Source organism: Schistocerca gregaria, chromosome 1, assembly GCF_023897955.1.
Source record: "Schistocerca gregaria isolate iqSchGreg1 chromosome 1, iqSchGreg1.2, whole genome shotgun sequence".
Lineage (NCBI taxonomy): Eukaryota > Metazoa > Arthropoda > Insecta > Orthoptera > Acrididae > Schistocerca > Schistocerca gregaria.
The window spans coordinates 359,237,437-359,263,161 of record NC_064920.1 but is presented as its reverse complement, the minus strand read 5'-3'; the positions used below and the strand labels follow the sequence as shown (position 1 = coordinate 359,263,161).

At 40.6% G+C, this 25,725-nt stretch overlaps 1 protein-coding gene across 5 annotated transcripts in view; it reads left to right on the top strand.

Moving 5' to 3' along the window:
- The window catches only part of LOC126345965 (PAS domain-containing serine/threonine-protein kinase), a 212,289-nt gene that overhangs the window by 154,220 nt on the left and 32,344 nt on the right, over nucleotides 1-25,725 (top strand). For all 5 annotated transcript variants that reach the window (XM_050002149.1, XM_050002147.1, XM_050002148.1 and 2 more), the window contains 3 exons: nucleotides 5,565-5,705; nucleotides 5,809-6,008; nucleotides 12,797-12,930. In XM_050002149.1, coding sequence (XP_049858106.1) covers nucleotides 5,565-5,705; nucleotides 5,809-6,008; nucleotides 12,797-12,930 — 475 coding nt within the window. The remainder of the gene's footprint in view (nucleotides 1-5,564; nucleotides 5,706-5,808; nucleotides 6,009-12,796; nucleotides 12,931-25,725) is intronic.

The following is a 25,725-nucleotide window of genomic DNA, read 5'->3' as shown; positions in this document are numbered from 1 at the left end:
AATTCTGTCAGAGACAGCAACGGACTTGGAAGAGCAGTTGAATGGAATGGACAGTGTCTTGAAAGAAGGATATAAGATTAACATCAACAAAAGCAAAGTGAGGATAATGGAATTTAGTCTAATAAAGTCGGGTGATGCTGAGGGAATTGGATTAGGAAATGAGACACTTAAAGTAGTAAAGGAGTTATGCTATTTGGGGAGCAAAATAACTGATGATGGTCGAGTTAGAGGGGACATAAAATGTAGACTGGCAACGGCAAGGAAAGCATTTCTGAAGAAAAGAAGATTAGATGGGTAGATCACATAACTAATGAGGAGGTATTGAATAGAATTGAGGAGTTTGTGGCACAACTTGACCAGAAGAAGGGACCTGTTGGTAGGACATGTTTTGAGGCATCAAGGGATCACCAATTTAGTACTGGAGGTCAGTGTGGAGGGTAAAAATCAAAGAGGGAGACCAAGAGATGAATACACTAAGCAGATTCAGAAGGATGTAGGCTGCAGTAGGTACTGGGAGATGAAGAAGCTTGCACAGGATAGAGTAGCATGGAGAGCTGCATCAAACCAGTCTCAGGACTGGAAGAAGAAGAAGAAGAAGAAGAAGACATAATGCTCATTATATTGTATTTATTAATATTTTCATAAAAGGAGAGGCAAAGGAAAGTTTGGGATTGCAAATAAAAAACAACATACATGCAAACATCGCATAAAAAAATAATTTCTTTATTATTTTACAGTTGCTGAGTTACACATGCTGATGCGATATTCATTGTAACAATAAGGGAAGCAGTAATTTTCTTGGCATCTTGTACATGTTGTAAATGCTGTTTTTTGCAAGTACATGGTTCTTTTAAAGTTGTAGAAAAACTAACTTCATTTACATTCATAAAATGTTCTCTGTTATCATGCAGTTTCGCAGCACAGCACGAGTAATGCATCAGTTTGCCAAATAGTGGTGACAATAACTGGTGATGTGCAGTGAAATGTATCTTGGAGTCTCTTCGGGGTGTGATTTCCCTCTCTCTCTCTCTCTCTCTCTCTCTCTCTCTCTCTCTCTGAGAGAGAGCAGTTCTGAAGCTTTTCGATCAAATTATTTACCAGATGATAAAAATAGATGTCACAAGATTGCACTAAGAAGAATGCAATTTGGGAGAATCTCTTTAATACCACATGATAGCATTCCAAAATCATCTTTGTAAATTGTGTGGATTTATTGTCCTGGCTGTGAGTCTGTTAACAGAATAAATTCGTTCTGTGCACCTAGGTCTTCATCACATCAGTCAAAAAGTTTTTATAAAGGCTGTTTAGAGTTTCTCAAATGTTGATGAATTTTTTGTGTAATCATCCATTGTTTCTTGAATCCTCTGTCCAAAATTTTGCCTTGCCTTGCTTTACCTCTCCTTTTCATGCATTCTATGAAATTATTGGCAAATACAATATACAGGATGTTTTGCTGTATGTGTAAAACTGTCAGATCATTGAGAAGTTTCCTAACAGTTAAAGTTTCAGAGTTAATTTCATATTCCAACATCACCAACAGAATGACAGCAGCCTCCTCCTGCAGACAAATGGCCTTGTGAAATTTTAATAATGCATTGACAGATTCCATGGTTGCTGAAAATTCCAAAGAAGCCCTTCATTCGATGAAAAAGCAAAAAGAACTATTGCCTTCTATAAAACAAAGGAAAAATCAATATTTAGGATACATTACAAGAGGAAAAAGATTCCAGACATTAAAACTCATAATTGAAGGGAAAATTAAAGGGAAAGGTCTGTTGGAAAACAAAGGAACTCATGATTGAAGGACATTCAGAAATGGTACAATTGCACATCAGAAGATACCTTCCATGCTTGTAACATCACATCAAGAACTGGCTACAAGGACTGCCAACTTGCATCAGAAGAACGTGTCTTAAGAAGAATTCACAGATATTCTTTCCATGTACATTGAACGAAAGGATTGTGATCCAGTACTGCCTATTGTGAAATTTGTGTACTGTGCAGCTAATAGTGGCATACCACTTTTTCTGCTGGAGTCATGGTTCTGTGACAATAGTGAGTACCTTGTTTCCATTTCCAACCAGTGATACTAAGGATGACTGCCTAACAGCTCATCTACAGACTTGGGGAAGCAAGACAACTAGATTGCATTCATACATGGGATGCCCATGTGGGTGATCTGAGAGTGTGATAACAAAACAAACTTATCAATAAGCCAAATTCTGGGTGACTTAATATGGATTTGTAGCCCCCATGTGAAACGTTTATCAGAAAAACTCTAAAAACCTATGTGGCAACTGAAAATATGTCGGCCATTGTCTACACATTGAACACCACACAGCAGAAGAGCTTCATTTGATTTCAAAGTATGAATGAGAAAAACTGTGGGATATTGGGTCTGTGACATTGTGTGGCAGTAGTCTATTTAACTGAGGTTGAAAATAGATTTTAATATGGATATGCTGGAGGAGTGGACTTGATAAGGAACTGTTTAATTGGATTGGATTGGTTATTATAGCAGACTGTGTGTGAAAATGTACAGACTATGTGTGAAAATGTACTGACGACATCAACAGTTAGTCTCAACGACTGTAATTTTGACCTTTATGAGTGACACTGATACATATTTGTTGACTTGAAATTGGCTTGGAGCTGTTGTTTGTCCAACAATAACTTTCAGAGAGCAAGATTTTCCTGGTTAGCTAGAGATGTAACACTACCGATTTCCATCTGCCTTGTTTCTGTTGCTGTGGATGTGTGTGTGCTGCCTACAACCTTATGGTAAGCTATGATGATAGTGTTAGTATGTTGATGTTGAACACCCTATGATAGAGAAAAGTGCTGAAAATGATCCTGGTGCATACTGTTACAGGTGGGTAATGGCATAGGATGTATGATGTGGTACAAAGCCTAAATCTCTTTGAGTGGTTTACTAACTGCCTGTACCACTTTGAATGATTTTACAATTGCTGGGCCTTGTCTGCTGTAAAATCTTCTAGTTTCACTATATTGTGGTGAACTTGCTGACAGGGAGAGAATGGATGACATTGTGGCTGAGGATCTCCATGTAGGACTGTTGATATTCAGGATTTGAAAACACAAAATGGCCTTTCAGAACTAAACTACTAAGATCACCAATACATGCCTGTTAAATGATCTCCATATGCCACTAGTGTAATTGTAGTGTGGCTGCAACAATGTGGCTTATCTTAAAATAGTTTAAGTGGAGCAGGCTACAAATTTCATCAAAAGAATGAATAAATTATTTAATGACACTATTGAGAGAGAAATCAGGCAAGGAAATTTTTCATTGTTTCCTTAATCCATTTAATGCAAATTATAGGTTGATTCATTCCCAAAGGATATGACTGACTCTCTCTCCCGTCCTTATAGAGACAAGCTTGTGTTACCACTCTAGTGGCCTTGTTATCATTGAGACAATAAACCTTAGTCTTCCTTCTTTATTCTCAAAACTTTTCACAGCAGCCCAAGACAAAATTTTCAGATTCTTAAGAGGGATAAATGAAGTATTGTGTGTTAATGGAACATATCAGAACCATCTTTGATTTACTGGTGGCATTGTAGTTGATTTACTGGTGGCATTGTAAGTTTTCCATTGTAGGAACATTAGTCCCTACATAACGTCACAGGTGTAGAGACAGTGTGGTGTGGGTGAATCTCAGTTTTCTAACAAGCATACACAGCCGCTAACCATTTGACATGTCCATAGCAACATGTATCCGGGACCAAACTTTGCATTTGTTGCATCAAAGATAACGCCAGAGCAAGGTTAAGCTGAAGGAAACCTACCTAGATGCAGAGCTATTGCCTTGGTCCTATTAGCCAGCGATTGAGTATCCAGTTGCAAGGCAGAACCAAGAGCGTTGGGTGGAAGCGACAAAGGTGTATAAGGGAAGAACTTCATTGCATTACCTGATACCTGTAGCGAGATAGACTCAGCTGGAACAGGGCCAAACTGCTAAAATTGATGTGTGGTGAAGGGCCATCACAGCCTCAAAGGTGCACACGCACACTTCAAAAACAACTGGAAGAATTTAACATTGCAATTATGATGTGTCAGATTCATAGAACCAGTGGATTTATTTGGTTTGCAACAGTTTAAGATGATTAGATGTACATGAAAAGAAATAAACAGAAGAGTAAATATGGCCTGGAGTGCTTTTAGTACTCTAGAGTTTTCAAAACTGAGCTACCATTGTACCAGAAATGGAGAGACTACAATTAGTGTGTATTATCTATGTTAACATCTGGAATGAGATGTTGATTTCTATTGTGAGAACTGTTCAAAAACTGAGGTGGCTCAGAAGCAGTACAGTAATGTGAGTTGGGAATTGCTAGGAGAGCAGACAAATGAATCTTGGAACAGACTAGAAGTGAAAGACTTAATTATAATTGTAATGCAGTGATTCGTTTGTTTCTTCATTCATTCGTTGTATTGTGTAGATCCCATCAAGGAAACCTTCTGGGATGTGAAATACGCAAAGTATATGTATTAATAAAAGAGAGGCAATTAACAGCAATCTGACACTACACTATATAGTGCTAAACAAGCTTACACCAAAATATAGTACAGTAAAAAGAAAAAGAATGGAACGGGGGCGGGTGAAATATATTGTTAGACAAATAGATGGAAGATAGATTAAGTAGTTCCTTTGTTTGTTTCGAAGGTACAAGAAAAATTTGAGAAGTTGATCTAATGTAAACTGGTAGATTATATTAGAAAACATACAGAAGCAGTATGGATGCAATTTCTGTAGACCCTAATTTATGGAAAGGTGGCTGCCAAACTCTTGCCAAAAACAAAGTTGACGACCCAGTGGTGCAACATGCAGCTGAGAAAACTTGCGAAATTTAAATGGCTACTTTACAACCTGGGCCACCTGGATGCATCCCTCCACCACCAGCTTCTCTGAACTATGCATATGGGTGCTATTCTCACTTTCGTAATCACCCTGGCCACCATTTATGGTAGCCCATGGTCCCCACACCATCCACCCAACAACTTCTCGTCCCTCCATCGTGTCACCCTCTCCTAATTCACATTTCTATGTCACCTTCAGCGTGCACTGCTTCTGACAACTACACATCTGGCATTCCTTCCTTCCCACATTCCTAGCTAGCAAACCGGCTGCCTCCCTCCAGGCTGCTAGTCATCCATCCCCAACCCCTCTCCATGGCGCTCGCGAACACACACACACACACACACACACACACACACACACACACACACACACACACACACAGAGAGAGAGAGAGAATGTGCCCCTAGCAACTACTTGTCACTCCTGCTTGTCGGAGAGCGATATCCTTTACTCCTGAAGTATTTATATTTTACTGAAACTTCACTACAGTATTATCACACACAATATCTTATACTAATTTTTCTTTGTGATTCATTTTTACCTATGTTAATTTTATGTCTAAATCGTTGCATCGCCAATAAAGTTTATTTCTGTTGTTTCATAGTTAACTTTTAGTTGATGTTATCTCATTCTTTTCTTCTGTTTGTATCAGTATGGTCTGTATTTACATTTATGTTCTAGGTTAAAGTCCTAGATGTCTTTGAAAATACAAAATTTTTCCAATTGGTTATGGAAAAACATGGAGCAGGGATGGATCTGTTCGAGTTCATTGACAGAAAACCGTATCTTGATGAGACACTGAATAGTTACATCTTCAGGCAGGTAATAGCAGGAACCTTTAAAAATGTAGAAATTTTTATAACAGTGGTGATATATTTTCCTGTGGTTTTATGTGTTGCCTTCCTCTTTTTTTTTTTTTTTCCAGATAGTTTCAGCCGTTGACTACCTTCATTCTTTACAAATACTACACCGTGATATAAAAGATGAGAATATTATAATAAATGAAAAGTTTCATGCCAAACTAATTGATTTTGGATCAGCAACATTCATGAGCGAAGGACGTTTATTTTCCACATTTTATGGAACAGTGGAATACTGTAGTCCAGAAGTGCTTGCAGGCAATAAGTAAGAGCATTTGTGTTCCCAGAAGAATATGAAAATGGGTGATTTCTCATAGTTGTAGTACTCCATACTGATATTTAATTGATTCCTTCTTAGACCTTTTTAATATTTCTGTGTTCTGTGTTGTGATTCAGTGGGTTGATTATTTTTTTGTGATTTAGAAGATAAATTAGAATCAAAGACTGCAAAGCTGACAAATTCAGGAGACAGTTACCTCCTTCAATGAGTTTTCACTGGTGCCGCTGCTCACTGTGTGGTTTCAGTTGCCTGAGACTGCAGTTTTGTGTGTGTGTGTGTGTGTGTGTGTGTGTGTGTGTGTGTGTGTGTGTGTGTGTGTGTGTGTGTGTGTTTATTGTTGACGAAGGCCTTAATGGCCACAGGTTTATTTGTGACAGCCTTTTTGTTGTGCCTATCTGCGACTTGCATCTCCGCTATATGGTGAATAGCGACTTTCCTTTTCATAATATTGTTACATTCCATTCTGGATTTTCCATTGTTTAAAATTTATGCTATAAACTCATAAAGAATTTACTTATCGAAGTACTGAATTTCATATTCGCATCAATCTCCCCTCTTTCTGGCTACTTCTGATCGTTCAGATGCTCTTCTCTCTTTATGAAGTAGCTAGTGAATTTTCTGTGTGAATTCTGCCTGTCCTTTCAGCAACTGATTGCTCAAAAACTGTTTATCTTATTCAATAGTAATGCTAAATTTTTGAACATTCTCTCTTTTTGCATATGAATGTCTGATGATCATCCAGCATACTTCTGTAGTTGTTTGTTAGTAGAAATGTTCTAATTTTGATAAGACGTTTCTCAGTTCTTGGTGGGAATTTGTATATTTTTCTCCAATATATCATCACATCTCATACAGCTAGTCTGGCACTTTGAGGAACAGTTAATTCACACATCCACAGATTGTAAACAAAAGCCTGTAACGTTAATTTGACAGATAACTTCCAGAAATTTCACTGAAATAGCTTTGATGTAAATAAATTTTCTCTCATAAACAAACTTGTCCTTAACTGCAAGTGCTATCTTCCCTTGAGAGTGAGAGGCTACTGGCCAACTGGTGTGGTCTTATTACGTTGTTAAAAGTCAAGGCTCGCACTGCCCTCTGCCTGGCTTGGGTTCGTTGACTCATCACATCTTCCAACTAGTGCAATCTGTGATATGAGAAAATATTCAGTTAATGAGACTGGCGTAAACAACTTGCTGACATTAGGTAATGAGGCCCTTGGGCCTCTTTCTCTTCATCCTGCTGAGACCAAATTTCACACACTTCATTTCTATGTGGAGTAGAACCAGATTTATTTATTTATTGCTTACAATCTGCTGTGAAGTAGTCACAAAAGAAAAAATAGTTATGCTTTATGCTTCTGTTTCTGAAGTTGTGAATGCTCTGTAACATTTAGGCAGGTGTTACACTGCAGCAATTACAAATTTTCTACCGGTTTAGTTACTATAAAATTTTTGGTTGTATGTATGGTCTGAAGGAGATTTTTATTTACTATACTGTACTTGAAGAGAAACAAGTCTCTATGCATAGTCAGCTGCAGCAAACAGGTGGTGTTATGTGATTTATTAAATAATTTAATTTGATCAGGCTGCATAAGATAAGTAACATTAATAAATTAGTTGAATGATATTATTTTTTCTCGTAAATTTTTGTTTTTTGACAAAGTAAAATGTGATTAAATTTGTGTCTTCATAATTGTCTCATCAACATGTCTGTTAATTTAGCTGCAACTGCTAGTTGTGTGTAAGGGTCCCATGAGATTGGAGGAACGTGTGATGTCCCTCAGTTCACTGCTTTCTTCGTTGTTGCCTTTCTTAATGTAATTTTGAACACAATAATACATTCACAGTTTGTTTCTAGATCTCAGTCTTCTTAAAGTAACTGAACATCAACTGTAGTGTCTGTCAGTCTGTTTGAACACTTTAATCTCCAAAACAACTAGAAGAATTTAGAGATGGTTTTCACAGGTAACTTGAGTGTATCTTGAGGCAATATATAGGCTTTATTTTTATCAAAATCTGTTCATAGGCAAAAAAGATATTGTAAGTTAAAGTTTTAGGAATCTGCACAGTAGTTATAATGACAGTGTAATATACCACAGAACCAATGCACGAGACTAAGTTTTTTACCTCAGTGGCTGAAGTATTTTCAGGTCAGTGACAGAATCAAGCACCACAATCTTATCCTTACAAATTCAGACTGACATTGAGTTTACTTGGCAACAATGTACGGCCTTATTGGTTATGCTTTGTATATTAAAAACTTAACAAAACTGCTTTGTTTCTTTCAATAGGTTTTATTTGTATATGACATCTTGGCTAGGAAAAACAAATTTGTTGACAAAGTGATCCTAAAAGTGTTCCGTTTCTACCAACTAAGGTACAGAACCCTAAAAAGCGAATGTATGCAGAGGCCCTTTTTTAACTTCTGTTGTGAAGCAAGAGCAGATAGTTAGTTCATAATAAAGAATTTTTTGGTAATAATTTAAAATTGTGTTCTAGAATGTATAGCAAAAGATACCACTGTCCTCCACAAACAGTAGGCTAGTAGGAGTTGGAAAGATTTCTTGAATGACATAATAGGTAGTGTGCTGGTTGTAGTGCAACCGACATTTTATCATGATTTTAAGGGAGATTTTGTTACAATAAATTTCAACTGCACAACTACACATTGCATTGGAATGAGTGACAATGAAGATATAATGTAAAGAAAAAAAGCTGGCTACTTTTCTTACATTTAATCTGTTATGTCATGTAACAAGTACCATATTTTTGGGTTACTCCACAAACCAAGATGAAGTTTTTAGAATCGAAAGATTGTAATAAGTGTCATTTGTGGTGAAAATTCAAGAACACCAATCTTCTTGCCTCTTGACGTGAGAGCCCACGATGAAAACTGATTCACTTTAGAAACAAATGTACACACATGTAAACACTGAATGGTATGGTAAAGGACACTACACAAATTAAAACATGTCATATTGACTGCTATCTGTTTTTGATTGCTGCCAACTTAAGCAATCTGTTGATCTATCAGTGCTGGCTCTTTCGAAGCATTTCAAATTATTGTATTGTGTGAATCAATTGAAATATAAATAATGTAACAGGTGTGTTGAAACATGTATGTGTCTATAATGTGTTTCCAAGAGTCCTTGTTACGTCCATGTCTTAATTAGAAGAGGAGGAAAGATAAAAGTTTAACATTCGATTGACAGTGCAGTCACTACAGACAGGTGTCTCATTTATACTATAGCTGCTGATCAGTACAAAGCAAGTGGATCCATGTGTTGCCAGTACTTATCAAGATATAAGCAAACTTCCCCCCCCCCCCTCTCTTTCCGTCTTGCAGCCCTTCTAGAAGTATAAGGTGTCATTCTTTCTCTGATCCTCACATTTCCTTGAACCGTATTTTTTCCTTAGGCGGATGAACAGAAAAAAGACTGCATATTGACAATAGTATCAGTTGTTATACAAAAACTTTTCAAGGTCTGCTAATTAGAGATTGTGAGCTATTGATAGTACTTAGCAGGATTAATTTTTATAGTAAAGAAATATATGAAAGAAAGTGTAGACAGTGAGGGAACTCGAAGGATTTTTTTTAAAAAATGCTGTAATGCATGAGAGCCTGGAAAATAAGGGGGAGTTGGTCACTCTTACTGACCTGAGAAAGATGGTTTCAATTAGAGGTGGGCAAAATTTGTTCTTTTCAGGGATGGGAAATTATAAAACTAACTGTTGTCACTTTTTCGTAATTTTAACGCAAACAAAAGCTTCAATACAATATAATTTACAGCTGTCCAGCCGTAATAGCCTTTGCAGCAGATTTTCTCAAATAACTAGGAATTACAGTGTCTGATAACACCTTTTGAGTTTGTAACTTATAATTTGGCCAAAACAAATTTAGGAATTTTTCTATATTAATTTTGTGCATCTAATGCTGTAATTTCATCTAATGTGGTGGTCTCTATGACTCTGAGATTTAGTTATCGATTGTTACAAATAAAAATTGATTGTCATGAAGGCATCACGAAAGAAAATAAATCAGTATCTCACTCAGATGCAGATGACAGTGGCAAGCTGGATACATACTGAAACCCACTCTGACTCCTTCAATAGATAACTTCTGCTATGGAAGCATACATTGGCGAGGGCGATTCACGAGAAAGAATTTCTTGAGTTCCTGCAGAAAGATCATTGGTTAATTGCAATCTTGATTGGCTTCCTAACCCACACAATTCCAAAGGTGCTGTTGAATACCTGGACTTCAGACAACTTTTCAGGTTTGGTGAGGAACGAAAACAACAGGAAGTTATGTGCTGACAGTTAAACCATTACACTTTACTTTTTTTTTATCCAGTTTCGATAAAATGTTGCCTTATATTGACTGAACATTTTCTAGGTAAAGGTGATGTAACTGACTTATCCTGCAGCAATGAAAATATGTGTGATGGAAAAATTAAAATACTTACTTTTCAGAGATAAATTTAAAATGGTAAACAGAGTAGTTTTTCTGATTTCCAAAAGGGCATGATGATTGGCCTTTGGGCCAACAGCGGAAGCATTTTCGAAACAGCCAAGTTTGTAAACTGTTTGTGTGCCCCTGTGCTTAAAGTATACCATGCATACCAAAATGGTGTGACAGAAACAGATGCTGAGGCACTCTAGTGCACCATGCGCAATACATGACATGGGTGTACAATTAATGTGGAATTGTGCACAGGTGAACAGATGTGCAACTTTAGATCGACTGACCGCCAAGTTGAACCAATGGGCTACCAGCAGTGTCTCCTTAATGGCTGTTCAATGAACATTTCTGCATATGGGCATCCACAGCAGACACCTGATTTATACACCCATGGTGACTGCTGTTAAAGGGCAACGAATGCTGGGATTTGGAAGCCAGTACCATAAATGGGTGTCCACTGAGTGGCAACAGCTGATCTTTTCAGCTTAATTATGTTTTATGTTCCCTTAGACAGGTGGCACTTGGCGTGTGTGGTCCTCAAACAGTCGCTGGAAGGATCCAGGCTGGAGGAGGGAGTGTTATACTCTGGGGAATGTTTGTCGTTCTGGAAGGTACAATGGATCAACAAAAGTATGCATCTATCCTTGGTGACTGTATTGATGCCTACATGCAGTTTGTTTTTCCTTGACACTGTGGCATCTATCAGCAGGTCAATGCAACCTGTTGCACAGCTCACAGTGTACGTGTGTGGTTTGAAGAGGAGGGGTTGACCACCTTACTCCCATGGCCATTTAACTCCCTCGATTTAAAAACTAATCAAGAATCTGTAGGACCACCTTGAGTGGGCTGTTCGCGCCAAATCAAGAAACCTAGCACAGCTGGCTGTGGCACTGGATCCGACGTGGCTCCACATCCCTGTTGGTACGTTCCAGAATGTCATTGACACTTTTCGTGCATGTCGCACTGCAAAAGTTGCTTACTCAGGATTTTGACCGGTGGTCACAGTGGGTTGATGAATAATCCTGTAGAGTGCTGGGACTCTTATGAAATAATGAAACAGCATTCAACTAACAATAATTTATTGAAGTTTTACAGTCCTTCCTTCTTCCTCATGGCGCTACCTAGCAGCAACTGTGCTGGGTCTGCAGTGCTTGAAAGCACGAGGTGACATGTCAATGTTCAGCAAGGAACTTGCGGTGCACAGGTTTCAGAGCATTCCTTTACATGAAGCTTGCATCCCTATAGGTGTTCTTATGAATCTCTAAGGGAAGTGACTACATTTAGCCACATTACAGTACCATTTTCTGTCTGTTGTGCAGTGTTGTCAAAGTGCAGGATCAGTCATTGCCTTCAGTCTTGCAAAGTCTGATGAAACTAGCTCCCAGTTTGTTCGTACTATGGGCCTCCCATGTTGACATTTGGTCACAACGCTGTTGTGTAACTAGCAGATGGTGCCCCACTTTACGATGTCTCCACCAGTTCTTAACAAAATTTTATTCTTGCACTTACTGTTCTATGTGCAACAACAGATACCTTTTCTTGCTGCTGAAAGGCAAATGTCTAGCTTTGAGTCACAGTCTAGCACAGTGTTTTAATCTGCCTGCTCTTGTTGATGACATGCAAGAGGAAATCCTGGGCCTTTGAATTACACTCTGAAAATAAACTGCAGCCTTCTAGTGCAATCAGATTTATTCTTCATCTTTATATTAAGTTGAGTAAGAGTATGCAGCACTATTACTTTTTTTCGAGTTTGTTTTATGTGATTCTCAGCACCAACAAATAGGGTTTTTAAGTTCTTACATTATTGAAAAACAATGCTCCACAAATTTTGTTTTACTGACAACTTTTGCTAGTCAAATTTAGTGAGCATACTGTCACTCTATACAAACTACATAGCAAATGTGAAGGAAAAGTCTTCCTTTGTACATGAAATTCATGTGGGCTGTAGATGACAGTGTTGGCAGTTCTGAAAGTTAGTTCTTTATTTCCCAATATGTTTCACTCTGTAATACAGACAAAATTAATGTAAACTGCCTTTCATCACAAAAGCCTATGAACATAAAATAGGTAATGTTTTTATGAGGTTGTGCTGAATGAAGTACAAGTATCTTAATTTTGTGGAGACTTAATAGGGCTGATGAAATGCGCCATATGTTTGTCCATGCATACATTTCTCTCTCTCTCTCTCTCTCTCTCTCTCTCTCTCTCTCTCTCTCTCTCAATACATTGTTGATATATGCTTCTGTGAGTTTTGCTCATAACTTTTCAATCATAGAAAAGTTACATACATGTTTTACTCACATTTTTAGGTATGAAGGTCCAGAACTGGAAATGTGGTCTCTTGGTGTAACACTGTATGTTATGACATTTGGTGAAAACCCTTTTTTTGACGTTGAAGAAATTATGAAAGCAGAATTGCACCCACCTTCATCGGTTTCAGAAGGTAATTTACTGCAGTTTCTTAATTTCATCCAATTATTTCATATAATGACCCTGATGATAGCCACAATACTTCCAACTTTCAGAAGTATCATAACAGAAATCTGCTAATAATATTAAAATTGCAGGGTTCTTAGAAATGTCAGGAAATTTAAATATTTTCTTTTGTCTTGACTTTCCTCACAATTACCTGTGGACATTACTGAGAGGGAGTTAACATAAAAACTATTTCATGTTTGGAAATATTTAATTGAATAAGGCAAATATATTTTTTGTGTCTATTTCTTTAGTACTAGATTTGTTAACTTCATTAGTTTCAGTGTTAGTTTTTTACTTCTGTGCGTGTTTTTGTTTTGGGCATGAAACACGTAGCAGCAAAGATTGTTCCAAAATTGTTGAATTTCGACCAAAAATGACGTCACATATACATCACTCAGGAATTGCTGAATGAAGTCGACAATGATCCATAATTTGTAAAGAATGATATAACAGGTGATGAAACATGCATATACAAGTATCATGTCACAACCAAGGCCCAATCATCCCAATGGAAACTGACTAAAGAGACAATGCCAAAAAATTTTGACAAGTTCGATCATACATGAAGGTTCTTCTCACTGTTTTCTGTGGCTACAATGAAATAGTGCATCATGAGTTCCTGTCTCGTAGTCATATGTTCAATAAAATATAATACCTGGAAGTTATGTTCTGTTTGCGTGAAGCTATCTGAAGAAAACAGCCACTTGTTGAAATGATAGTACAGTAAGGCTCCTGCACACATCTCAATGCCTGTTCGTGGTTTTTTGGGCAAAAACAGAAAACCCTTATGTTGTCTCGGCCACTGTATTTGCCGGACATTCCCTCCCTGTGGCTTGTTTCAATTCCCGAGGCTGAAGAGAACCACGAAAGGATGTTGTTTTGCCACCATTGATGAAATAAAAACAGATCTGCTAAAGGACCTTAACATGATAACAAAAAGTGAGTTCCAGACGTGTTTCCAAGATAGGAGAAAGTGCTGTGGAGCTACTTTCTCTGATGATGCCTTTATTTTCCTAACAGCAGTAAAGTAAGTTAGTAAGTTGATAAGGAAACAACAATCCAGGCTGCAGATGACAATTAAACTTTCAAAATATCTGAATAATTTTCAACAACGTGCTATTATTACAACAGATGAATGTACTTTTGATTGCTAGAAGAACCATGGACATAAGAGGCAGTGATAAATGGTAGAGATTGACACTAGGATGAGTGTGTTATTTATCAAGAATCCAAAATAATTTATTTTCTGATCTTTCTCTACATATCAAATATTCAGATAATAAATATTAATTTATTATTTATGGTTAAATTTTGTTCAGATATCTTACTAGAGTAAGTGCGTAATCATTTTGAAAGTTCACTAAAATCACCGTGAGAAGTGTTACCCTTGAAGCAAGTAAGTTGAAGCAAGTGCACTCGATGAAAAAAGTTACTCCACTTAAATGGATGTAAGAATTAACACATTTGAAGGATACTATCTCAAAGGATTTGAATGCCAATGTGGTTCCAGGCTCAAACCTATGGGAAGACTGGGCTTATAGCAAAGCTCAGAAACATTCTTTCAATAAAAGATAAACATTATTAGAGCCAGGTTAAGTTTATTCTTACAGGTAAATGTGAAGTTACAAAGATCTGGGTCGGGATATATGTGCTGCACTTCTTAAAGATGGCTGTTCATAAACTGAAATGCTTTATAACCAAAGCAAGGGCTATTGGACGGTATACTATAGTGCTTTCAACCAAATTCCACAAACCAACCACATAGGTCTCCCCATTGGTTTTCTCATTGTGGCTGGGTACAGTGATCCCTATGAACGAACCCTTTGCTGTTGTTGATCAATGCCTCCATTCCATTGTCTGTAACCTCCCATCCTACATTCAAGACACTGCTTATTTCCTTCCCCCACCTTTCCGCAGTTCCTTTCTCATCACTGCCAGACTCCTTGTCAGCCACTGTGGATGCAATGTATATATACCCTAACATTCCCCATTTCCATGGCCTTGTCAGCCATAGAAAACTATCTTTCCCAACTTACATTTAACTCACCGCCTCTTTCTTAATCCTTGTAGCCAACCACACCCTGGCCCACAATTATTTTCAAAGGCTAAATTTGTAAATAAATCTGTGGTACTGCCATGGATACTCACATGCCACCATCCTATGCCAACCTATTTATGACCCATCTGGAGTAATCATTCACATCAAGTCAACACTTAAAGCCCCTTATCTGGCTCAGATTCATCGCTGACATTTTCATGATCTGGACCCATAGCAGGGACCTATTGCCAAATCCGCTTTCCTGGTTGTTCTGAACTCTACGAGCCACCTTTTTAGATGTTTGATCTCCACCTCTCTAATGGCTTCTCAAATATATTTGGTCAAATCAAGCACACCAATCAACAGCACCACCTCTGCTTCCACAGCTGTTACTTGTTCCACTTCAAAAAGTCTCTTCCATACAACCTTGCCAGCCATGGATGTTGCATCTGTATTATGAGTTGTCGAAATATACTGATAACCTTCACAGTGCCTTTGACAGGCAGTGTTGTATCCAGCTCATCCCAGGTACAGATCTCCAATGCCATCTCCTCCTCTGACACGAACCCTGTTAACCAGCCACCAATCAGCACTCCCGACTCGACCACTATCACTCTGGCCTTGAAAGCTCAATCACATCCTCCACTACCATTCAGCATCTCTCGTGCTCTGAGATGATGAATATCCTTACCAAATTCCTATCCACATCACCCAAAGTAGTGTTCCACCACCCATCCAACCTCAAGAGTATCTTTGCTCATCCCTGCTCCCAACCCTGCGTGCCATGGTTCGTTTCGTTGTAGTTGACCCAGGTGCAAGACCTGTCCTGTACACATGTCCACCACCACCTACCACAATCCAGTTACAGGTATCTTCTCTCCAATGAAAGGCAGGGCCACTTGTGAAAGCAGCCATGTTAAATACAAGATACAATGCAGTTACTCTACATCATTCTATGTGGGCGTGACAAGTAACCACTTACACGAATAGCCACTGCCAAACTGTGACAGATCACGAACTTGATCCGCCAGCTGCCAAATGTACTATGCATCACAACACTAATGACTTCAATAACTGCTTCACTACACAGGCCATTGGGGTATTCCCTTCCAGCACAAGTTTTTCTGAACTACTCAGGTGGAAATTCTCTCTCCAGCACATCCTGCACTCTTACAATACTCCTGCACTAAACCTTTGCTAACTAATTTCTCACTACCTCACTGCACCCTTTCCCTTCTCTCTTCTGTCCACACCATACTCTCTCCATTCATATCATGTACAGCCTTCTCCCACCACTGCTCCCGATCCCCACCCTCTCTCTTTCTACCCGTTTCCCTTACTCCCCTCTCCCCTCCTCCCAGTCTTCCTCACCACCACCACCACCACCACCTTCTTCTTCTCCTTTCCTTCCTTCCATCTCCCCCCCCCCCCCCCCCCCACCTCTCCTTAGTAGCCTTTATATGCTGTTACCCTCTGAACTACTACTTTTAATCTTCTTGTGCTGCCACTGACTCATTTGGTGAAAGACCTGCCTAACTGAAGCGTCTGACCCGCTCCTTGTCTGGTGGCTCCTTACCGTACCTGCTTCCAACTTCCATCTACCCAGGCAACTACTTTCAATAATCTGTTTTAATAACTAGTCTTGCTGCTACCATCAGCATGTATGTTTGAGTGTCTGTGTGGTTACATGTGTCAATGTGTGTCCTTTTACTAGCAAAAGAGCAAGAACTTGAAAGCTAACATTAACTGTTTTCTATTACGTGTTTCTGTACACCACATACCAGTCTTTTATAGGTGAGTGATTGACTTTCCCTTATGTTATGTAATAATTGAAGAGTGTTTAACAGCACAAAGGTCAGAGAAAAGTTCTTAATAGAGAAGCTACTGTTAAATGTATGATAATACTCCAACATCAAAATTATTGCAGTGAAAAGGGTGGTCGTAGAGTTACGGAAACAGTTAGAATGATGATACATGCACATGCCAATGTGCCATAATGTGTTGAAGCTGATTTTGTCATTTCAACCCCATGTATTTATAATGGGTTAGGATTTTATGAACCCAAGTCTACCGCCTTGTGACTTACTGACACTGCAAGAAACCTATTATGATACAACTGCATCTAATAGGATCTGGTTGCTGTACTAAACCTGTAAAACAAAGAAGATACGAGACACATCAAAGAAATATGAAGGAAGTTTGACTGTCTGTGACATTGTGGAAGGTTGTTATAAGTGCTCAGTTGGAATAATACTTTAATCAGGCTGAGAAATATCATTTGCAATTAAAGGTAATTGTGGCTACCTCCCATCAAGAACTTAAGTCTGATACTGATGTTTTACGTAATTATTACAAAGTCACTCTAATGGGATGTCATTGGAAAGAAAATAAGTGGATAGCAGTTAATGGACCAGTTTACACTAAGAGATCCTATTAATTTTCAACAGTTTATGAAGAATCGTGATCGTGCAAGATTGTCAATGGAAGGATCCAATGGATCAATAAGAGAACTGAAAAAAATTGTCACAGAGTTTCAGAAGATCTGTAAATGGCTTTAGAAAAGAAAGAACTACCAATGGTTTGGCTGATAAATTCTAGATTTCTAATTTATTTATTTTTCACAACACAGATTTGTCAATTATCACACTTATTCCTGTGCCACATGCAGCCACTACTGGGAGTGGCTACAAATGAAATCTTGAATCAATGTTCAGCTTTGTCATTTTAAGCACCACCTTAATGGTGTAAAGTTAAGCACTTCATAGTTGAAATAGAAAATTCAGCGGCTATGTAACTTCTGATGGTTAAGGAAATAAGTACTGTGTGCAACTATAAATTAAACAACGCATAGAACTTCTGAGGGAGAAATGGGTCCCTTGTGACAATATCTGCCAAATAATAATAATAGTAATAATAATGGCAGTGGACTGCAAGTGGTATGGAATGTGGAGTGGAAGAAGTGAAGAATAAGTTGACTTTGTTGTCTTTTTTACCTTTGACAAAGATTGTGTTCTTCCATATGAAAGCCAATCATTCTTCTATTGTCATCCATCTTAGTCAGATTGGCTCAGTTTACATCAGCAACTCCAAAACATCATTCATTTCAGTCCATAATTTTGTAACATTTCATAAATAGTTTCATAATGTAAATATTTTTTATCTTTATGAATGCATTAAAACATTCTTGTGATACTGAGAGATTGGGGCTTCAGTAACTGCATAGTGTTGTCAGTAATATTATGAGTAAAATGTCTTAGTTTAGTGTAAAAAGTTTCATCTGCAAAAAGAAAGAAAGCAAAGAGAAAAAGAGGATTGTAAATAGCTGTGAAATCAAAATCTTCATTCAAATTTCCTCTGACATGTCCATATTTGACATATAGAGGCTCATACTGGTAACTCTTAAGAATTACAGTTCATTGTGCAGTTTTGTGTATATACTTTTATATACAGAGGAAGAATAATATCTTTACAAAGCATAGAAGGCCATGCAAACTGCATTGACAGTCATACATTTGCTACATTGGACATTCTGTATAGATACATTAATTGAGCAAGGAGTATAGTTTCTAAAAGTTTTTTTTTTTCCCCCCCATTCCTATAACTCATGTCCTCTGTCAATGCTGCTTCAAACATTATCAGATGAAATGTTCAAGTGTCATTTGATAAGTTTTTAAATGATGTGGTTTCCTGCAAGCAGTTCGCTGAAGAGGAAAAAAGACTTCCACCAAACATTTTACTACTTTTTAGTACCACAATACCACATTACCCATTGCCAACAGTGGTGGTTTTTTCTTTTTTTATATTATAACCCAGTAACTGTTGCGCTTGGGATTGTTGCTTGTTCCATCTTCAATCAAGCATGTACATGCCAGTGAGAATCACTGCACATTCAAGAACCTTGTATTGTTGTGCAAGACACAGTGCCATATGTTTAGTGTGGGCTTGGCTTTAGAAAAAAGTGCAATATTAAGTAACTGGAGACTCCAAGAAAGGAAAAAGAATCGTATAACAGAGCTACATATAGAAATAAAAAGAGCTAACTTCTTGGCAAAATTTCATGCACTCATATGGATGGGTTTAGCTGCACAAAATAATAATAATATAATAATAATAATATTGAAATTGCATCAAACTACTGTCAAGAAGAGCAAACAGATGGGACATTGAATGGATACACAACTCAATAGGCCTAAATCTTTGAAGTGAGCCCATTGTAGGATTTTGGAACATGTTTTATGCTTGTGTATTATGACACTAACATTTTAAAGAACATAATTCTTATATAGGAAAACAGCAATCTGTAATTATTATAAAAGTGGAAGCATCTTGATCGCTTGACTTTCTTAATGGTGACTGGTTTCGATCTTTATATCAGATCATCTTCGGGCCTACAATAAACAGGAACTGATATGAACATATAAAGGACGAAATCATATATTCATATAGCAGTAAATAACGCTTACATAGCATGAATGTCTGCTGGAGGCGGTGGCGCATGGCAATCCTCTTGTCTGTGGCTGGTGGTGTACTGCAACGTGAAGAACATCAGCCGCTAATTAAATACATGAAGCCCCACCCACAGTCTCCGGCATTACGTCATGAATAGCCAGTCATGTAAGTTGCATTTCTGCTGCTTAAGAAAATAATGTGGTAGTTACTGTAAGTCATTATTACCATCTATAGGACTTATAAAACACGTTAAAATCTTATAGCTTATAAAATGTAGTGTAAAAAGGTAATTACTGTGACCTAAACAGTGTGGTCCTCTATCATGCACTATTATCTACCAACGCAAAGATGATGGCAAGGACGCCACTGTAGTAACCGAGGCTACCTACTTGTTTTCCTAGGGCCAAAGATGATATATGTTCATATCAATTCCTGTTTATTGTAGGTCCGAAGATGATCTGATATATAGATCGAAACCGGTCACCATTAAAAAAGTTAGCGATCAAGACTGCTTTCAATTTATTTATTATAACATTCCTGGAAAGCAAAATTTTCTTTCGTAGGAATCGGCATGTGTTTCAAAAATAACAACTTTTTTGTACCCAACTCGCTCTTTTTACTCATGAGGCACAGAAAGCAGTAGATACCGGAAACCAGGTTGATGCTGTGTCCCTTACTTCTGGAATGTGTTCTATATACTTCAACACTGCCACCAAATGAACAAAATATAGGTATACTGAATATCAGATGAGCTGTGTGATAAAATTGAAGAAATCTTGTGTATATAACCCAGCACGTTGGCCTCAATAGAGAGAAATCTTCAGACATAATAGTAACTTCAGGTGTACCCAAAGGAAGTATTGTAGGATCATTACTTTTCACAATACATATAAATGATATAGTGAATGTCGGAAGTTTAAGAGGCATCTTGTGGATGATGCTGGTGTAAACAGAGAAGTTGTAACACTAGAAAATTGTAATGAAACACAGGAAGATAGGCAGATGATTGATGCTTTATGCAGGGGCTGGCAGTCGATACTCGTGATAAATGTAACGAGTTGCACATAAATAGGCAGAGATATGCATTATTGTATGATTACATGACTACCTAGTAATTTATGGAAGCAGTCAGGTCAGTCCCACAAAACATCTAAGAGTATGAATAAAGAGTGATTTAAAGTGAAATCCACATAAAACGAATTGCCAGAGTGAGATTCATCGGAAGAACTTTAACCACTGTTAGTCCTATATTTGAATATTCCTTGTAAGTCAGAGATCTATACAAGATAGGATTGATAGAGGAAATAGAGAATATCTAAAGGAGAGCAGAGAATTTTATTACAGATTCATTTAATAAGCACAAAGGTAGAGATGCTCAGCTACCTCCAGTGGCACACACTGCAAGAGAGGCATTCTGCATTACTATTAAAATTCCAAGAGCTCACACAGAAGCCTTACCAACAATTGTTTCTCCCATGAACCGTTCACAACTGGAACAGAAGACAAGAGGAAGTGGTAGTGATACATAAATACTCTCCACCGAGTATAGATGTAGATGTCTCAAATGGCACTTCATATTAAACCACTGTGTTTGGCTTCTTCCTGTGGGAATAACAGGAGGTCGATTAGTTACATACTGAAGAGAAAGGAATCAAGTCAGTAACTTAGTTCCTTACTCCGCTGCACTTGGCGTCATGCCAGTCGACTGTACCGTCAGTGAGCTTGTACTATGCCACCTTCAAACTAGATGCCGTTGCCACTGGCTTGCAGCAAGCATGCGCAGAAAGTGTAACACAACACTAACTTGGCATCCCCCTGTGGGTCCGGGGGTTAGAATAGGCCCGAGGTATTCCTGCCTGTCGTAAGAGGCGACTAAAAGGAGTCCCTCCCCCTCAAGGGGGTAGTTAGCACCTGCGTCCGGAGACGGACAGTTTCACGACCTATATTTCTTCTCCTTGCCTTCTTCTCCTTCTCTGGTCTCCGCTTCGGCGTTTGAGACAGTATGTCCTTTCTTTCCCTCTCTCCTTTCTTTTCCCTCTTCTTCCTTCCTCCCTGTGCGTGCCTGAAGGCCGACCCACGCGTTTGCATGCGTAGCCGGTGACGGGGTAACACATAATTCCCCGCCCTGGGCAGACAAGTAAGGCACGCACGTACCCCCTGGTAAAGGCCAGGCCCAGGGAGGGGTGATTGCCTGAGCTGACACCTTCCGACTGTGCCGATTGGTCCCTCCGTCCGTTTCTCGGGAGGTGTGACCTGAGGTGTGAACAATCACCTAAGGCGGGAGTGCCCTCAGGGAGGGTCCCCACAAGGAAGGAGCACACCATCGGAGACGCTGGCAATCATGGGGGATTCCTCTGCAATGGATTTCTCTTCTTCTTCTCTCTCGACTTCTGCCCACAAATGGAAACTTGACCAGCCACCAGTGACAAAAGTACTACCGCCTGCCCCACAGTTCCTCGTAGTTTCTCGATCTGAGGACGGAAAGGATTTTTCCTCTGTCAACCCTTTCGTTATCCAGAAGGGCATAGATGCCATAGCCGGATCTGTCAAGTCTTGTACCAGGTTGCGTAATGGTACCTTGTTACTAGAAACTGAGAGCACCTTTCAGGCACAAAAACTGCTTCGGGCCACACTCCTGTACACATTCCCTGTCCGGGTGGAGGCTCACCGCACTTTGAATTCGTCTCGTGGAGTGGTCTATACTAGATCACTCGACGGATTGACTGACGAGGAGATTCAGTCTTTCCTCGCTGAGCAGGGTGTGACGGCTGTCCATAGGGTCATGAAAAAGGTCAACAATGGCCTTGTACCGACCCGGACACTTTTCTTGACCTTTGACAGTGTTCAGCTGCCGTCACGCATCAAGGCGGGCTACGAGGTTATCTCTGTTCGCCCCTATGTCCCGACACCTACGCGCTGCTACCAGTGTCAGCATTTCAATCACACTCGCGATTCTTGTTCCAATGCGGCTACATGTGTGACTTGTGGCAGGGCTGCCCATGAGGATGACTGTCCACCTCGTCTCCTCGTTGTGTGAACTGTTGCGGTGACCATGCAGCGTCCTCCCGCGACTGTCCCGCCTACAAGGAAGAACGCTGTATCCAAGAAATTCGGGTCAAAGAGAGAGTCTCCACCTCGGCTGCTCGCAAGCTATTCACTAGCAGGAAGCCCACGTTGCTCCCAGCGGGGAAGTACAGTACTGTCCTCGCCTCTCCTCGGACTAGCAGGGAGATGGCGACGCAGACATGCGATCTGACCTTCAGCACTACGGTTGTCCGTTCGGCCAGTGCTAAGATCGCCCGGTCGACGTCTCCTCTTCCTCTCGTTGCCCCTCCGACACAAGCACCTTCATCAGCTTCTGCCAGGACGAAGACCCAGAAGTCACAAGCACAGGCCTTCAAGAAAGAACCGTCTCGTGCAGACCTTCTACGTACCTCGAACCCTCAGCCATCGACCACTCCTTCCACAAAACGGCCTTCCAAGAAGGCTCATAGGAAGCACAGTTCTCCTTCCCCGCCACGGCGCATTTCTCCTCCTGCGCCCCCTAGCGGTTGCCGCCCCAGGCCGTCAGCCATTTCGCCTGGCCGCACCGCTGGTAGCCGAACATCTGGCCGTTCACCAGCGGAGGAAGCTCCCCCTTCTGGCCATCTTCCCAAGATGGCCGATGAACCTCTAGAACAAATGGACGATGACTGTCCGCCTCCTGCTAGCGGCGATAGTGCTCGCTCGAAGCCGGGCCCTCAGCGGCCTTCTCGATGACCCCTTCTTGCACCTTCTTCTCACGATGGCACTTATTTACTGGAATATTCGCAGTATTCGTTCCAACCGAGAGGACTTGAAATTGCTGCTCCGCTCGCACCGTCCTCTCGTCGTAGCCCTCCAGGAAACGAAGCTACACCCATGCGATCAAATTGCCTTGGCACACTACACCTCTGAGCGTTTTGACTTACCCCCTGTGGCAGGTATTCCGGCTCATGGAGCAGTTATGTTGCTGGTCCGGGATGATATCTACTATGATCCCATCATATTGCACACCGGCCTGCAGGCAGTTGCCGTCCGCATTACTCTCCCCAATATTACATTTTCCATCTGTACCGTTTACACTCCATCGTCGTTTGCCGTTACCAGGGCAGACATGCTGCAAATTATTGCTCAGCTCCCTACACCATTTTTGTTAACTGGAGACTTCAATGCTCACCATCCTCTTTGGGGCTCTCCAGCATCCTGTCCAAGGGGCTCCCTGTTAGCAGACATTTTCAACCAGATCAATCTAGTCTGCCTTAATACTGGCGCCCCTACTTTCCTTTCAGAAACCTCTCTCACCTATTCCCATTTGGACCTCTCTGTCTGTACTACCCAACTTGCATGCCGGTTTGAGTGGTATGCGCTTTTTGATACATATTCGAGCGACCACTTCCCGTGTGTTATCCATCTCCTGCATCATACCCCCTCTCCGTGCTCAACTAGTTGGAACATCTCCAAAGCAGACTGGGGCTCTTCACTTCCAGGGCGACCTTTCAGGGTCAAACCTGCACAAGCTGCGATAGTCAGGCCGCACACCTCACGGAAGTCATTCTCACTGCTGCTGAATATTCCATCCCTCACACTACTTCTCCACACCGCGTACCGGTCCCCTGGTGGACCGCAGCATGTAGAGACGCCTTACGTGCTCGTCGACGTGCTTTACGCACCTTTAAACGCCACCCTACAGTGGTGAATTGTATCACTTACAAACGATTATGTGCGCAGTGTCATCGTATTTTTAAAGAAAGCAAGAAAGCCAGCTGGGCTGCTTTCACAAGCACCTTCAACAGTTTTACTCCTTCTTCTGTTGTATGGGGTAGCCTGCGCCGGCTATCTGGCACTAAGGTCCACTCACCAGTTTCTGGCTTGACGGTCGTGAATGACGTCCTTGTGGCCCCTGAGGATGTCTCCAATGCCTTCGCCGCTTTTTCGCAGAGGTTTCGAGCTCCACTCATTACCCCCCTGCCTTCCTCCCCCGAAAGCAGGCAGAGGAGGCTCGGCCACCTAATTTCCACTCCTCGAATTGTGAAGACTACAATGCCCCATTCACCATGCGGGAACTCGAAAATGCACTTGCCCTGTCACGGTCCTCCGCTCCGGGACCTGATTCTATTCATATTCAGATGCTGAAGAACCTTTCTCCTGTGGGTAAAGGTTTCCTTCTTCGTACTTACAATCGCATCTGGATTGAGGGACATGTTCCCGCATGCTGGCGCGAGTCTATTGTTGTACCGATTCCTAAGCCAGGGAAGGACAAGCACTTGCCTTCCAGTTATCGACCCATCTCGCTTACCAGCTGTGTCTGTAAGGTGATGGAGCGAATGGTTAACTCTCGGTTGGTTTGGCTGCTCGAATCTCAACGCCTACTTACCAATGTACAATGTGGATTTCGTAGGCGCCGCTCTGCTGTTGACCATCTGGTTACCCTGTCGACCTTCATTATGAATAACTTCTTGCGGAAGCGCCCGACCGCGGCTGTGTTCTTTGATTTGGAGAAGGCTTACGACACCTGTTGGAGGGCGGGCATTCTCCGCACCATGCATACATGGGGCTTTCGCGGTCGCCTCCCTCTTTTTATTCGTTCCTTTTTAATGGATCGACAGTTCAGGGTACGTGTGGGTTCTGTCCTGTCAGACACCTTTCGCCAGGAAAATGGGGTGCCACAGGGCTCCGTTTTGAGCGTCGCTCTCTTCCCCATAGCGATCAATCCAATAATGGATTGCCTCCCAGATGATGTATCAGGCTCCCTTTTCGTGGACGATTTTACCATCTATTGCAGCGTGCAGCGTACATGTTTCCTGGAGCGCTCTCTTCAGCGTTCTCTTGACTGTCTTTACTCCTGGAGTGTCGCCAATGGCTTCCGTTTTTCTGCCGAGAAAACGGTCTGTATTAACTTCTGGCGCTACAAAGAGTTTCTCCCACCGTCCTTACGACTCGGCCCCGTTGCTCTCCCATTTGTGGAGACAACAAAATTTTTAGGTCTTACATTTGACAGGAAACTTAGTTGGTCTCCACATGTGTCATATTTGGCTGCCCGTTGTACCCGTTCTCTAAATGTCCTCCGTGTTCTCAGTGGCACGTCGTGGGGAGCGGATCGAACCGTCCTACTTCGCCTATATCGGTCGATCGTCCGCTCCAAGCTGGATTATGGGTGCTTTGTATACTCCTCTGCACGGCCGTCCATCTTACACCACCTCAACTCCATACAACATCGGGGTTTACGGCTTGCGATCGGATGGTTTTATACTA